The 18,035-nt window shown below is 37.3% G+C and overlaps 1 protein-coding gene across 1 annotated transcript; it reads left to right on the top strand.

Annotated features, from left to right (window-relative positions):
• The first annotated feature begins 10,144 nt into the window (after positions 1 to 10,144).
• LOC128213218 (neuronal calcium sensor 2-like) lies at positions 10,145 to 12,640 on the top strand. Its single transcript, XM_052918777.1, has 2 exons — positions 10,145 to 10,875; positions 11,559 to 12,640. The coding sequence occupies exons 1-2, from the start codon at positions 10,468 to 10,470 to the stop codon at positions 11,739 to 11,741; spliced, it is 591 nt and encodes a 196-aa protein (XP_052774737.1). The 5' UTR covers positions 10,145 to 10,467; the 3' UTR covers positions 11,742 to 12,640.
• Positions 12,641 to 18,035: the final 5,395 nt, after the last annotated feature.

Below are 18,035 nucleotides of genomic sequence, written 5' to 3'. Positions count from 1 at the left end.
TTCCAGTTCTTTAGAATTCTGATATTTCTTCAATATTAGCCCCTGTATACATGTACATATATGTATTTTTTGTTTGTGGGGACAAATAGGAAGACGTGATAGTCATCAACACTATGTGTAGGTGAAATTATGGACATTCAGATAAACATTTTTTTATTATTTTGACATTTTTCTCCACTGTCAAAGACAACTCGTCAAACAGTCCATTATATTGACTAGTTGGCCTGATTGCATTACAAACAAAGTACCAAAAAGAGAAAAATGTGAAATCTGTTTATTGGGTTCATTCATAACCTTAGGTGCATCCTCAGGTTTGACTACATTATTATGTCTCCCCCCATTGTTTTTGCTCGAGTTGTCTTTCTGTCCATGACGTTTTTTGTGTCTGCTCCATTTCTCTTCAACCTCTTGAAGGACTTTGAAATAACTGCCACAAAAGTAAAATGTTCACCATATTGGGACGATATGCAGAGCACATGTTACATCCAGCTTGGTTCAATGTCAATGTCATACTTTGAGGTCGAAGGTCATATGACTATACTATGACTATTTTCATGTCAGCTCCATGTCTTGAACCCCTTGAAGGATTTTGAATAAACTCACCACAAATGTTCACCATATTAAGACGTGCGCATGTCTGTATTAGGTTCAAGGTCAAGATCACACATACAAATCAAATGTCATATAAATTTAATATGACTATTAATCGTGTCCGATCCATATCTCTTGAACCCCTTGAAGGATTTTGATATGTCCAGGGCGCATATTGCAACTAGATTGGTTCAAGGTCAAAGTCACACTGAGGTCGATTGACATGACTACAATTCGTTACGGCTCCTTATTCCGTGAACCGCTTAAAGGTTTTGAAATTACTCGCCACAAATCTTCACCATCGAGACGATGTGCAGTAGAGTCTTCCTACATGTCTATTATGTTGTCACATGTTGTGTCCCGGTTGTATGTCTGTCTGTCACAAATCCTGTCTCCGCTTCATAATGTTTTGAACGGCTTGAAGTTTTTTTTAAATAACTCGCCACAAATGTTCACCATATTGAGACGTTCGCATATCACAACCAACCTGTTTCAAGGACAAGGTCACACTTAAAAGTCAAAGGTCACATGACTATAATATGACTATTTTTCGCGTCGGATGTGCAGAGCACATGTGGTAACCAGCTCAGTTCAAGGTCAAACCAGCTCAGTTCAAGGTCAAGGTCACACTTATGAGGTCAAAGATCATGACTACATTTTGTGTCCACTCCACATCTGTTGAAGGATTTGACTTGCCACAAATGTTGACCATATAGAGTGTGGGACAGCACCGACACCGTGAAAGTACAGGTACTGTAATTCGTACACTGTCCGCAATCACCAACACCATGTTACACTGTCTGACATCACCAATACAGTGACAGTACAGCTACTGTATCTCTTACACTGTCCGACATCACCAACACCTTGACAGTACAGCTACTATATCTCTTACAATGTGCGACATCACCAACACAGTAACAGTTCCGCTACTGTAACACTTACACTGTCCGACATCACCAACACAGTAACAGTTCCGCTACTGTAACACCTACACTGTCCGACATCACCAACACAGTCACAATACAACCGCAGCAATTCTAGTATCACGAACAAAATGTTCAGACTCATGCAAATATATAGTTTTCGTAGCAGCACTTTTTATCGGCAGCATCAGCAGTAATTGTGGAGTTAGATCATGGTAGTTTTTCTATCGAGTCATAGATTCTTCTAAAGCATTTCGTAAAAAGATCGTCACACGTTTCAAGAAAAGTATATTTTCAAACCAATAAAAAAAAACCATACGAAGTTGAGTTGAGGCTTTAATTACTTTTCTCTAATTCCCTTGTTATTTTTTTCGACATTCTTGGCTTTTCCTAATACAGTTTATTCAATTTTATGCTAACTCTTTTCTGATTTTCACTTTATCGTTTAAAGCCTCTTAATGCTACCAAACTTGCAGTCAGACAGCTGGACAAACAGATAACTGTATGTTTACTTTAAGGTCCTTAAAGCTCTTGAAAAAGCAGAGGGAGGGTTATCTTGTATTGATTAGCTGGAACAACGAGTGGAAAATGTATCTTCTTCTGGTGAGCATGATGGTCCAACGCCTTTGAAAAAAAGGGTAGTTTTAGCTCTTCTGGCCAAATAATGTGTACGTAGTATGTTCGCCTGTGCGTCCGTGCGTGCGTCAGTGCGTCTGTAAACAATTGCTTGTGAACATGATACAGTCTTCATTCTACAGTCTACAGTTTTGATTGTATCTCGATAAAACTTGCACAGTATTTAAATATCCATCAGAGCTTGGTTCCTTTCGAAAACCAGCCAGATCCGCCCATGCATGCCTAGATTAGGGGCCTTGAAAGTTTTAAAGAAATGCTATTTTAGCTAACCTATTTTTTAACAGCTAAGTTTGCATGAGCGAATTTGTCTATTTTTAGCCAAGTTTACATGTAAAGTAAAGATGAAAGGGTGACAACTTGCTTTGATGGTTCTGCAGTTGATTTTGTGAATTACTCCGTCTTGTTCTTGTTGAAAGACCAAAGGCCATTTTTAGCTCTATTGGCCAAAGTGTCTGTAGTTCGCGCATTCAACTAAACAAAATTGGTTGTGAATGTTTGTTCCAATTATGCCCCGGGGTCATTACTAGCCACGCCCTAGGGTTCACAGCTCTGGTATACTTAAATTGGGAAATGTTTGAAAATCTTTTTGAGTGTTTGCGCATCCATCTAAGCACAATTGCTTGGGAATATTTGTTCAAATTATGCCCCTGGGTTTATTACTGGCCATCCCCCGGAGTTCACTGGTTTGGTATTCTTAAATTGGGAATGTTTGAAAATCTTTTTGTCTGAACCAGCTATGCAGACACTTGCTATTTTGAATAAGGCATAATTTAGTGGTCTGCTACCATGGTTGTTCAAATTATGCCCCTGTGATCAAAACTGGCACGGCCTCTGGGGTCACAAGTTTTCTGGAGACGTATTCAAGAAATATTTTCAAAATCTTCTTGTTTCAAACCACAAGGCTCATACCTTTGATATTTGTTGATGAGCATCATATGATGTCTAGCAAAACAGTTGAAATTATGCCCCTGGGGCCAAAGCTGGCCCCACCCCTTTTGACCTTCTTTTTTTAAATTGTTTTGCTACAGCAATGATATTTGACCATGTGTATAGTTTTGCAAACGAGCATCAATGTTGTCCTCGGATGACCTTGACTTTGACCTTTTGACCAACTTTTTTATTTTTAAAGCTACAGAAATGAAATTTTGACCATGAGTACAGTTTTGAAAGCAGTTGTTTTTGTCAGATGACCTTTACTTGGCACACATTAAAATAGTTCATGCAACTAATCTGCTTACAACACTTTCTGTCCTCAGATGTTGAACGTGCAACGTGTTCAGGTAGCCCAAACACAAAACATGATCTATATGTATGTTGCCTTTTACCCATACATACATGCTCTGGATTGAAAATGACCACAATAGCCATGCCAGTAGAGCAAAGGGCCTTATGGGCCTCTTGTTTGTGAGTGTTACGTTCTCATACCCTCTAAAGAGCAGAGGTGAGGTAACTTCAACGCAGGGGCGTAGCTTCCTATAGGCCGTGTAGGCCGCGGCCTACACATTTCCCCAGAAAGTCGAAAAAATAAAAATGCCAAAAATGCAATAAAAATCGGAGGGGGTAGGACGGTAGGGGTAAATGGAACACCAGAAACAAAATTTGCCAAGAACAGACCGTGCTTGATTTGTCGGAATCTACACGTATGAAATGATTTATAGTCTATCCACCCCAAGAAAGAGTTCGAACGACTTTAGCCCGCATATTGTAAAGTTAGGACCGGTCGCGTTTTGTTAAGTTCCGTCTTCTAAACTTTTCAAACAATGCTTGGTATGAGCTTTTTTGAAATGTAAACAGACCAAGGTCATCATGGCCGAAAACGTTCCTAAGTATCCGGAAATCGGATGTCGTACCTTATCCCCTGTAGACGAAGACACCAAACAAAAAATATTAAATGGAACCTGGCCATCGTGTCTTCAGTTCCCATTTCAAACACGGTCAGTCTTTTTCTTTAGCCTTAATAAATTGTATTAAATTGTGTGCTTAGTACAATAACTCACAGACCAGTATATTGTTAAAGTGGATTTGTCCTGACAGTAAGAAACTAAAATGTAAACCAATTAAGATAGATTTACTATGTAAATCAGTTATTTTTTGTACACGTATTGTTTCCAAATGGAAGTGTTTAATTTATTGGTTTAAATTATATAATACACTTAAATTTAATGCTGTACTGAGACAAAAGCGCTGGGAATCAGTGCTCGCATCCGAACATATCGGATTAGATCCCCCGTCCGGCTGATTTTTTAAAACTTATTCTTTGTCTTGTAACAATTGTAATTTAAATACAATTATTTATTATTGCAGTTTTCTTTTCCAGGGCATTTGAAACAAGTAGTAAGCTGCGAAAACTCAGCGGAAAATGGTTAATGGAAACACCATGGTTGAGGTACTCCATGACAAAGGATGCTGTCTTTTGTGTGAACTGCTGTTTGTTCGGAGGCATAGACGGACGAGAGAAAGCCTTTACGGCCGTCACATGGGATTAGAAGAATATTTCCATGCTAATTAAACGTCATGCAGTTGAAAAATCCCATCTTGATGCGCCTGTTCGTGGCGAAGGCTATATGCATATCTTGTCCGGAAAATGTGAATCGATAAACAAAACCGTATCAAAATAATCGGTAAACAAATATCGACATATTGTCCAGAATTATTGAAGTAATTGTGCTTTGGGCAAAGCAAAAATATACCATTACGCGGACACACCGAAAATAACGGCAATTTCATGGTCATACTGAGGACCTTTGCACAAAATGATCAAATCCTAGCAAATCATCTAGACAACGCACACTTTAACAGTAAATACACTTCAACAGAAATCCAAAATTAATTAATTGGCATTTCCACAAGTCAGGTAAAGAAACAACTTTTGGAAGACTGTCGGTCGTGCCCCTATTATGCCATCATGGTTGATAAAGCAACAGAAAAAACAATTGTCTTTTTGCGTGCGTTTCGTCGATGGGAGTTGCGTAATCCGAGAAGAATTTATTGGATTCATCGAGTGTGAATCGATCAAGGGAGTCGCACTTTGCGCAAGCAGTGTGGATTTCTTGCAAGAAGCAAATCTCGATCTACTTAAGATTATAGCTCAGTGCTATGACGGTGCGTCAAACATGTCTGGGAAATTTCGGGGACTTCAAGCTCTTATCCGTGAACGCTAACCACATGCAAATTACGTGCATTGCAAATCGCATTGTTTGAACCTGTTTTTCGCCAATAGGTCAAACATTCCTTGTGTCAGAACCGTCATGTCGACTGTTCAGGACATAAGCTTCCTGTTGGATTATTCTGCTAAACGGTTGTTCGCATTCCAGAACGAGCTGTCACACGATGTTGCTACCCAAGAGGAAATGAACCAGCGCACTAAACTCCGTACTCTGTGTTAAACACGTTGGTCCAGTCGGGCAGACGCTCTTGAAACATTCAAGAATGCGTTCCCTGTAGTTGTTCACGCATTTGAGACATTACAGGCAGATGGCGACGAAAAGGCAGGGCAATATCTGGCCGTCATATTGCGTTTCGAATTTACAATTGCGCTCCTTGTGGTGTAACACACACCGTTCCCCTGACAAATCTCCTACAAAAGCAGGACAACGACTTGTTGCATGCTGTGAGTGAAACGCGCGTAGTTATTAAGCTGTGCAACGATGAAAGGGCTGATCAGTATGTTTGGGATGCGCTATACGACAACGTCGTAGACGTAAGCGCTGATTTTGACATTCAACCATCAATGCCGAGAAGAGCTGGTCGACAGCAGAACAGAGATAACCCTGATGTCCAAACGGTGTCCGATTACTAAAGGTTCACTTTGTATAATGTATTCCTGCACCATTTAGTTCAGGAAATTGAAACTCGTATTCTGTGTAATGAAGATCGGCACTGTGCGCAACAATTATTGCCTTTCAAACTGGCTGACCTGCGGGATAATATGCCGCCGATAATATATGCCGCCTTTGCCCCCGACCTTCCTCAAACATACGAGACATTCAAGTCGGAATTGCTAGCTGGAGAGTTAGATGGAGTATGACAGACATTAAGGATTCAATACTCCAAGACACCCTTCAGCACGTCGCAAGGACTTGTATCCGTGGATTTGTACCATCATCGGGGTCCTTTTGACCATGCTACCGACGTCGGTCACATGTGAAAGGTCATTTAGTGGTATGAAACGCATAAAAAACTAATTGCGAACAACAATGACGTCTGACAGGCTGTCGTCGTTAGCCCTGATCCATGTACACAAGAACATGGACATTGATGTTGACCAAGTGATCAACGTGTTTGCCTCAGAGAAATGCAGAAAACTATATTTTCTTTCTAAATTGACGTTGGATTATTGTTACTTTGACATTGACTTGAAACGCATAAATTTAGATGTTGAAAGTTGATGTCGCTAGTTTTCCTCTTGTCTTTTACAATAATTACTGAATATTTTATGAATTTAAAAAAACCTTTAAAAGTTATACAAAATACTCGACGGTTAAAACATATTGTTTAACATAACGGCATAGCATATATTTAAGTCATCAATATAATTATGTGTATGCAGAAAACAAACCTCAAGTGGAAAATAGCCAGCAATTAGTGTATTAATTAACAATATAAAATCAACGTTTAGTTGCCGGCAAATTTATTATAGTCACGAGACTTAAATCTAAGTAATATTTTTTGGTATATGGTCTATGAAACATTATTTTTTTGTACCAAATATACGTTAAAATGAACCTCTGACATTCTAGGGTAAAATAAAATCGGGGGGGGGGGGGCATTCGTCCAGCCCCTCTCGAATTCGGCCTACACATTGATTCCATCCGAGCTACGCCCCTGACTTGTATTGTTGAGGTTGAGGTTGAAGGACCCATGCCCTAAGAAAAAAACAGCAGAGGTGAAGGTAACTTGTATTGGTGGGCCTGAAAGGTCACATGCCCTAGAAAAAACAGCAAAGGGGAAGGTAACTTGTATTGGTGTGCCTGAAAGGTCACCTGCCCTAGAAAAAAAGGGGGAGGTAACTTGTATTATTGAGCTTGAAGGTCACATGCCCTAGACACAACAGCAAAGGGGAGGTAATTTCTTTTGGTGAGTTTGAAGGTCACATGCCCTAAAAATACAGCAAAGGGGGAGGAAACTTATATTGGTGAGTTTAAAGGTCACATGCCCTCGAAAAAACAGAAAAGGGGAGGTAACTTGTATTGGTGAGTTTGAAGGTCACATGCCCTAAAAAAAGGCAAACGGGGGGATAACTTGTATTGTTGAGCTTTGAGGTCCCATGCCCTAGCAAAAAAACAGCAGAGAGGGAGACAACTTGTATTGTTGAGTTTAAATAGCGCATGCTCTAGAAGAAACAGCAAAGGGGGAGGTAACTTGTATTGGTGAGTTTGCAGGTTCCACGCACTAGAAAAAAACAGCAGTGAGGAAGGTAACTTGTTTTGGTGAGCTTGAAGGTCCAATGTCCTAGAAAAGAACAACAGCAAATGGGGAGGTAACTTGCATTGGTGAGCTTTGAAGTCCCATGCCCTAGTAAAAACAATAGGGGAGGAGGAAACTTGTATTGTTGAGCTTAAATAGCACATGCCCTAGAAAAACAGCAAAGGTGGAGGTAACTTGAATTGGTGAGTTTGCAGGTCCCATGCTCTAGAAAAAACAGCAGTGAGGAAGGTAACTTGTATTGGTGGGCTTGAAGGACGGTCCCATGTTCTAGAAAAAAGCAGCAAGGGGGGGGGGGGGGGTACTTGTACTGGTGAGCTTGAAGGTCACACGCCCTAGAAATAAAACAGCAAAGGGGAAGGTAACTTGTATTGGTGAGTTTGAAGGTCACATGCCCTAGAAAAAAAAACAGAGGAAGTGGTAACTTGTATTGGTGAGCTTGAAGGTCACACGCCCTAGAAAAAACAACAGCAGAGGGGTAGGTAACTTGTATTTGTTAGCTTGAAGGTCCCGTGCTCTTTAGTTCAAAGACACCAAAACATTTACAGGTTGTATAACACTCAAGCAGGTGTTTATTCACAACAAAATAGACTTAACAATTTTTTGATAAGTATTCATTTGCACAAATTGACAATACTTGGGACATTTATGTCATTAAAGTGCCCAAACGTAAAAATACAGCACTAAACTATGCATTGTACATGTATCTAATATGAACTGTATAGCCAACTTATGTTAAACCACATGTATTGAGTATTACTAGCATTCGATAAGATTGTTAAACCAGTGATAAACTTTTACCAAGTTAGTAGGTTTTAAAACTGAATGTTTAATTTATATTTTGTATTGCGTATTGTCCCTAAAGTGGATCAACAAAATATTTACACAAAATATGTATTTTGATAAAATATATCTGTATACGTGATCAATTTTGATGTGTGGGGGGTATTTTTTAATTAAAAAGAACTGAATTCTATGAAATTTATTTTTTCAAACCTGATGATAGGCAATTTCAAATATATTGATTTATCCCATGTATTTTGAAATGTCCATGATTCACTTGTTAATTTTATAAATGTGACTACTTATTCGTATATTCCAGATCGCAGTGCAAAATCTGTTTCAAAAGCAATTTTGTCTATACAGTTCATTCACATGAGGAATCATACAGGTTTTTACCGATCAGTTGATCAATCCAATTTTCTCCAGGTCGCCGATGTTATGCCAGCGCAAATTTTCTTCAGGTCGCCGATATTTGTCACGTGACAACGGAGATGCTATTTAGGTAACAACGCCAATGTTCTTAACGCCGACATCCTTTATGTATCAGCGCCAATGTCTTTCAGGTATCTTCGCCAATGTCCTACTGGTAACAGCGTCAATCTCCTTCCGGAATCAACGCTAATGTTTTTCAGGTGATAACAACAATTACCTTTAGGTAACAGCCACAATGTCCTTATGTAACAATGACAATGTCCTTCATGGAACAACGCTAATGTCCTCCAATGTCCCCAGGTCGCCGATGTTCGGTATGAGACAACGACAATATCATTCAGGCAATAACACCAATGTTGACCAGGACGCCGATGTTCGTCATATGCAAACGGCAATGTCCTTCAGGTACCATTGTTCACATAATTACTGCTTCCTTTGCTGCCGACGACAAGTTATCCAACGTCTGAGGAGAAACAATGACCTCAGCAGCATCATTGACAGCCTGGTTTGACAGTCTATTGTCTGCATCAAAGTAGGGCGGGATGATGTGCACAGTGGTAGTAACTCTGGAGTCATCTACATCTTCAATGCAACCTTCAGGATCGCTTGAATCATCTTTGTCGGCATGCCTGACAAAACGAGTTGGTAGTTTTTGAGTCAAAATTTTACGTTTGAATGTACAAATCTTTCATCCGATAAAGCATGCTTAATATCCTTTACCGATTGTATTTATTAGAAATCAAAGGTTTAATCAAACACAAACAACGATTATATGCATTTTAAGGGTTGATGCCTTTAAACAATTTATTTGCCCGAGCGAGCACCAAAAGTTATAAAGTTTACGAGTGGCGTAACATATCTATTTTCGGTGTTCACGAGGTGAAATATTTTGCATTCTTACACAGACTAAACCACCTTGTCTTTTATTATATGCTTAAAAGGACATAAAATTGGTGATTTTTCAGAAAAGCGCGCCAATTTCTATGCGGAGTTAAAAATGTCGTTAAAATTGTGTCCCAGCCCTGTGCGCGTTTAAGTTTAATATGGATTTAAGAACGGGCTAAAATTTCATAACAGTGAAAATTATTGTTGCCGATATCACTTTTATTTCACTTGAAAATCTCTATACACCACCCGAAAGCATATATATGATAATATATTACAATTTTACGCTATGTTTAAGTTGCATAAGACATAGTTTATTTAAATAGGCATGAGTATATATCTATATTACATTTAAACGTAACAGCAAATATCCAATAGTTCCTCCTTGAATAATCTACGCAGATCTGCAAATAATGTAAACAATACCAAATTGACAACCTGAATCTCTTTCTTACTCAAGCGTTTATTTCTACCCTGATCAATAGATTAATCAGTCTTAAAGTACGTGCTCGTCTGAATTTAAGGACATTGTGACATTTAAGAATTTAAGACAAGGAAGTTACCAAACGTAAAGGTGTGAGATTAAGAATAGTTAGAATATTTCGTATTTCCTAGAATACGTCTATATAGATACAATTTAATATAGAAAGCTTAAAAGGGATTCCAATTCTTGAATGCCCATTTCTATATGAAACGTGCTGTTTACTTGAGTTAAACCATCAGATGGGTCGGATAACATAAAGAAAAAATATTCGTTTCATTTATAATATAATAAAGCAAAGGAATAAATATGGGTAACAGGAATGCGAAGCCGAAGGGCCGATATTTGATCGAACTTCATAAGAAAGTACCAAACATGAAAATGGATGAGATTCTTCAAGTATTTGAGGACTTTCAACATCAATCACACGGACGAGGAAGGCTGAGTAAGTCAGACTTTGTGAAGGTTTACAAGCAAGCCTTCAAGGGCAAAAACGGTGTGAAAGCCCTTGCTGAAAACATATTTACGGCGTTCGACACAGACAACAGTGGCTTTGTGGATTTTGAGGAGTTCCTCGTTGGTTTAAGCATCACTGAAGCCAGTTTGGCAGACGTGGACAAGGAATCTAAGCTTAAGAAACTGAAATGGGCATTCAATGTGTACGATAAAGACAAGAGTGGCACCATCGACAGGAATGAGATGAGAGCGATTGTTAGGGTAAGGCATTATCCCAAACTTTTCCAATGGCGATATTCTTATAGTGGTTTAATGTGTGTTTTCTTGTGGCATCATGCCTCTTATGTTTGGTGTTTGCTGTGCGCCATCCTTGCATATTTGACCAGGATCTTGGTCACATTTTTATCTTACATGCCTCTTTTGTAGTTTCCAATCGTGTATGTTTAAACACATTTGAAGAAACTCTTCATGTAAGTAGATAGTCGTCAATGGAATGTGTGGTTGGTTTTTAAATAGGTAAAACTGTCCTTTTCTTTTATGGCGAATACTATTCATACCGCTTGAGTTTTTTTATTCTGTTAAGTGTACTCAAAACTTATTGAATATTTGTTTATACAATAAATAGCGATGTCTGTTTTGTTGAACATATAAAGGCCCTATAAGCGCCGCGTGTGTGTGTGTGTGTGTGCGTGCGTGTGCGTGCGTGCGTGCGTGCGTGCGTACACACGCACGCACGCGCAATGTTATATGTGTAATTATCTTATTTTCCCTTATTATGCGCGTGCGTGCGTGCGTGCGTGCGTGTTTTTAAATTATTTAGTTCCTCTTTTATCTTTATCTGCAGACAACGAAAAATAACAACAGCAATATATCAAGTTTGCTGTGACACGCTGCTTGCGACTAATAAATCAAAATGTTATATGTGTAATTATCTTATTTCCCAGGCCGTATCGGACGTTGTACCAGACGATAGTTTTCTGCAAGGCCTTTCACCTCAAGCGTTCTCAGACCGCTTATTTGCCGAGGTGGACGCGAACGGTGACGGTGACATTACGTTCGAAGAGTTCCGAATGGCTGCCGAGCAGAATGAGACGCTTATTGACCTTCTACTTCCGTCTCCCACTTGAATGTTAGATAAAAAAAAAATCTTGAATATTGTGACGCTGTATGGATGTTCTGTGAAGACTTGAGGTACTGTATATGTAGAACGGGAAACAAATATGGAAATAAATATTAGTTGTGATGAAGCAATTGTTTAGGACTGCAGTTCTTAAAGGGCAGAGCAGCGCATTGCAAATGAATATGTCTAATGATTGAGTGTTTAAGGTAATCTTAATCTTTCAGCATACTTTAGATGTTTACTTCTTGTAACTCCGCACGCTACTTTAATACTAAACAAATTAATAAATATACAAAACAAAGAAAAGAGAAATCCTACTCTTATGTGGCACAAAAAGTCAAGATAGCTCATACCAAATGTTAAGATTTTACTTACGCACAGTACTGTTGTCAACAACCAGTTGCAACGAAAAAGAATATGGTTGCTGAATACACGTTCAGTCATATTGTATTGATGCAAATTTAACGAAAATATTTTTTTCACGATTGTTTTAATTTATGTTATGTTTTGCCTGATTTGTTTTAGTAGATAGGTCGTACTTGTTTATGTTTTTTTTTGTTTTACTACGCCGTGTCATATGTGACGTCATTAATGAAAATGAGCCATGTCGATATATTCACTAATTGTAAAAAATGCGATAGGAAGAAAAATAATCATAAAGAATTGAATAAACTTACATTTTAGGCTGTTTACAAAATAATTTCAAAGAAGCTATTGATTGCCTGCTAAAAAAGGTCGATTTATCACAAAAACGGTCGTTTCTTTCCTAAACAGGACTCATTTACGCTGACGGCGTTATAAATATATTGCATATATCCATGTTAGTTTTATTTATTTTATTGTGTCAGTTGTCGATGTTCCATAGTTTATGCTTGTACTCAGAAATAAACAGATAACGGAAACGTACTGGTTTTAGTTGGTTAGGTATCTATTACACATCTATTGAATTTGAATATTCGTAAATCGAAATATAAATGATCTAAAAACCAGATTTCATTCCTTACAATGTGCACCGTATAGCAATCAGTAGGACATATGTCGATATATTTTGAAGAGTGATTAAACACAAGCTTGGTTTCAAATTTCAGCCAGAGGGGAACTTAGATGTATATCAAGGACTGCATTATGGGCGAACACACATTGTAAACAACAATTCGTTCCATAATTGCACTCAGTTTTTAAAAAAATAAACAATAAGTAAAGCACGTAAACAGGTTATAAATGGCAGTCACGTCTTTCATTTCATAGCCAGAAAGGCCTGTGTGCAAAAAATAAGTATTCTTTGAATAATTGTGTCCGCTTTAAAAACGATTTTTACCGTAATTTGAAATTATCTTATCGACAAAGTTTCGTCATTATTCCTTTTATTTGTGTAAATTGAAGGTTAGCCAGAATTGCATTTTAAAGAGAAAGAGGTTTATGTAATTTGTGTGGGTAAGCAAACAGGTTGAGGTAACTCGGACGGTCCCAGGCCCTTGAAAAAAATAGACAGGGGGAGTTAACTTGTATTGCTAAGTTTGACGCACCAATGCCTTGGAAAGAGCAGATGAGAGGCAACTTGTGTTGAAGAACGTGAAGGTTCCACACCCTGAAACAACAGAGGGGTAGGTAAGTTGTATTGATGGGTTTGACAGTCCTGGGCACTTGAAAATGCAAAGGGGAGGTAACTTGCATTGGTGAGCTTGAGGTCCCGCGCTCTTGAAAACGCTGATGGGAGAGGGTGTAACTTGCATTGATGACAATAGGTCCCACGCTCTCGAAAAGAAAAAGGGAGGAAGTAATGTATATTTATATGAGATTGAAGGTTCTGAGCCCGTGAAAAGTTAGAGAGTGAGGTAATATTCGTAGATGAACTTGAAGGTATCGAGTACTTGAAAATGTAATGTATGGGTGACTTGAAGGCAGAGGAGAATGTACATAGTATTGATGAGCTTCAATACCTCTTGCCCTTGAAAGGGTTTGTTAAGTATTTTGTATTGGTAAGACTGAAGGTCACAAACCCTTGAAAAGCCAGAGGGATATGAAACTTGTGTTGTATGCTTGAATATTGTTTACCCATTCAAAAGCATTGGAAAAGATCACTTTTAAATAACCAATACCATCACCTGAAGTTTAAACTACTAAGTGGTCAAGTTCAAGTTCTACGAAATGTCTTGTTCTTAAGCACATACGTATATAAGTCTTTATTGTTCTGTAGCATATTGATTGAACACTAGCTACAGCAATCAATCAAAGCGCTGATAGCGCTGCATGAACAGGGTTTTATACGGGTTTTCACCATTATGATTCACGATCATGTGTGTATTAATAAGGTGCTGATATGTTGCACAGTGAATCTAAGAGTCCCCATGTCAAACAACCACAGGGGCCGCCCCAGGTTTATTGAAGCATGATGGTAAATGAAAAATTAATATTTTATTGACAATAAAATTAATGTCGCTGGGTAAGAAGGCAAACAAGGATGGAGAATGTAACCAATCCAAGCAGAATTCCATCATTTGGTGTTACATATGAGTATATATATATATATATATATATTAATCAAACTTTACTCATTAGAAAGAGTTTGCCTTTGTTTGCCTTGTTATTCACAATACAACTTCGAAAATACAACAGATTAAAGAGAAATAGTTTTTTAATTAAAATGATGAAAATTTAGATAATTGATTTCAAACAATTGTAGATGAAACACCTAAAAAAGTTATTAAATTCTCGATATTTTCTCATATTTACACCAAACCAGCAAAAATAGAAATCGATTCTTAAAATCTTTAATTTCAAAACTTTTTTCTTCATTGTCTATATGGTGACCGTAGGGGGGGGGGGGCGTGGTTACAATTGACTGGTGCATTAGAATATTTCTTGAGCCACAAATCACTGACCATCTGTATAGAAGTTGATAAGATAAAACCATCCACTCTCAATCCCTGGTGTACCCCAGCCAGGGGATGGGGGGAAGGGGTTACATTTGTTTCACTGATGCATTAACAACTGGCAAAGCTATGTTTAAATGCAATCTTGGAACTTTAAAATGCTTATTTCCCACAAGCTTCAAAAGGGCCAGTCGGCCTTTGCCTATCATCAAAGTACATCCCTAAGACCAAGGGGTCTACTGTTGGGCCCCATCGACCCACAGAATATCATGTATGAATAATGCGCCAGTCAATTGTAACCACGGCCCCAAGGTCCAGGGGAATGCCGGGGAAATGGGTCATGTTTTTACCTTTCAGGTGGACCTCGCAGTGCCGGGTGAATGCGGTGGTTTTGTCTTTGCGCAAAATATAACGGGGAATTTGCATTTCCTAGGCTCCCTGGGGTGCGGGGGCATTTGGCGGGAATTTGACCATCAGTCTGACCCAGCAGGGCAGAGATTTTACCCGAGGTTGGCTGGACCGAAAGTCCCGGCTATTCCCCGGACCTGGGGGGCCGTGGTTACAATAGACTGGTGCATAATGTAACATGAATCAAAACTCACCCTTATATCTCATCTTACATTTGGCACAACCTGATTTAACTTCTTTTATTATTTTAATTTTCTTAATCCAGTCCACTGGAAATCCATTGGTAAACAATTGAATTAAATTTGACCAGTGGCATATACCACTACTGATTATTGTTTACCAGTGGAATACCAGTGTTATAATGTTTACCACTGAAATGCATTTGTATTCCACTGGTATTATATGGTATTTCATTAGAATACCAGTGTATTTATGTATTCTACTGATATACAGTGGTATTCCAGTGGTATTCCACTGACATTTTTACTGGGGTCAGCAACTCTCTTCTTTTTCTATATCGTCAAGTAACTCGTCAGCACTTTAGCACGTTTGTTATTCCCACGTGGGCTATCACGTGATGTTTTATGCAGGGGAAACTGTGCGATCATTGAGATCAATGAGACCATTGTCGCTTTCTAGGTCATTCCAGGTTTTAAGATGAGAATACATTTGTAATTCCTAAGCGAGGGTGGGTCTATATTTCCAGGTTACCATATGTAGCAGTTTAATAGTTCAAACAACAAACACAGTGTTCTTCAATATCTCTGTATTCAACATTATCGAATGTAGATATAATGGGAGCAGGACTTTTCAACCCCAAGACTTTTCAACCCCTTCTCAAAACGAAGACTTTTCAACCCTTAGACTTTTCAACCCCTATTTCAAAGACTTTTCAACCCCTACCTGTTTGGACTTTTCAACCCCTATATCAAAGACTTTTCAACCCCTACCTGTTTGGACTTTTCAACCCCTATATCAAAGCCTTTTCAACCCCTAGTTGACATATTTTAATAGCAATATCAAAGACTTTTCAACCCCTATATCAAAGACTTTTCAACCCCTATTATTTTTTGTCAGCCAGGTGTTGTCTTTATTATTTATTTATTTTTTGGCAAGAAACTTAACAAATTTCACAAATTGTTTTTGAAAAACAATTAAAGATTTGTTAGTGTTATTTGTTACTCTTTACTACAAAGTATTGGATAAAATTGAGACAAAGGTGTTGCATTTTTTTACTAATCACTTGTTTGATGAAGGCAAATAATACCTTTGATTAAATATATGATTTTTTTAAACAGTGGATTTGCTTAACTAGAATATATATTACTCAAAATTTGTTAAACTTTTATTGCTTTTAAAAAAGGTCAGCGGTCGAAACATTTTGTTGTAGTACCATATTGCTTTTTCAGTACAGTTCAATTTTAGTTGCTGATAATGAAATCAATAAAATCTGAGCACGGGGGGGGGGGGGGGTAAATAAGTTAAATTATTTTTGTTCAGTTTTTAAATCCGAAAATCATACACAAAATTTAACAAGCTGCTCAAAGTTTAAAATGATGGCCATCAGGGTATTACAACCTTAATTTGAACTGTCATTTTCAATTCACTATAACCTAAATAAAAAGGTGTCATGAAGCCCCTTAATCCCTTAAGAATTTATGACCATGTCACACCTGCTGCCCATTAACGGATGTGCGACCTTCATCCAATTCTTTAATTGCATAAAACAATACAATGCGAATAGCATTTTTTTTTACATATAATTATATATATATATATATATATATATATATATATATATATATAAGCCAATTTAAGCTGCACTCTCACAGATATACCATTTTCACAACTTTTTTTAATTTTTGTCTTGGAAAGAGCAAATTTTTCCGTAAATATCTACAAACCAATAATAAAAGATTGCTGACAAAAGATCAGATCACAGATTTACAAATTTCCGTTCGAAAATTAATGTTTTATGGCATAAGCCGTTACTAACGGTTTAAGAAAAATGCATAAAATATCAATTTTGAATCTATTTTTGTCAGCAGTCTTGTATCACTAGTTGCCATCGATTTTCGCTAAAATTGGCTCGTTCCAAGGCAAAAAATAAATTAGTTGTCAAAACGTTCAATATGTGAGAGTGCAGCTTTAATAATAGAATGATTTTTTTAATCTGAGCAAAAAACATTAATACAATCTTATGTCACACTGGTTTATGTTTGTAACATTTTATCAACACATTTTAAAAGCAGTGATAAAACCCCTTTTATTCTTCCAGCCATAATGTTGTTTATTCACTGTTTAAAACTGTTTCATCTAGGCTTGATATAATTATTATTCTATGTTATTCTATTTGTAATTTGAAAGCATTTGAAACTCAATATATACTTTTGTATTTCTGCTAAATATAGATATTTTGAAAAATTGTGAAGAATTTTATTTGAAGTTCAACACATTTAGGTGTATTTTTTATTGATGAAAAAATATGTTTTAAAAATGTTTATTAATTCTATGTATTTTGGACAAACTAAAAGAAAAAAAAAGAAAAAATATTCTGTTTCAATTAATTGTGGGAGCAGTACCATGCACATGATATAATGTGTGAGGATTTCATCAGGGAGATAGAAGATTTATTGCTAAGCGACTAAACAGCTTTTAATGAACTGAGTCATTCTTTTTTATATTTATTTTCATGTATTATTTTATGAATTATTGTATTAGCATGTGTTCTTATGTATATTTTATATGTATTTCATATTTGTTATGTATTTTCTTTGAACTAATTGTTGCATTTTTATTCTAACTATATTCTTGATTTAAAAAAAAATCAAAATAAATTGCTTATTTGTGTAGGTAGTATATAAAAAGGTGAGAATTTAAGGGGTTGAAAAGTCTTCGTTTATCAGGGGTTGAAAAGTCTTTGTTTTGAGGGGGGTTGAAAAGTCTTAGCACTTTTAGGGGTTGAAATGACAAAGGGGTTGAAAAGTATTTGATTTCACAAATCACAAAGGGGTTGAAAA

Source organism: Mya arenaria, chromosome 13, assembly GCF_026914265.1.
Source record: "Mya arenaria isolate MELC-2E11 chromosome 13, ASM2691426v1".
NCBI classification, from domain to species: Eukaryota; Metazoa; Mollusca; class Bivalvia; order Myida; family Myidae; genus Mya; species Mya arenaria.
Note: the sequence above shows the minus strand (reverse complement) of the source record. Positions and strands in the feature narration are given on the sequence as shown.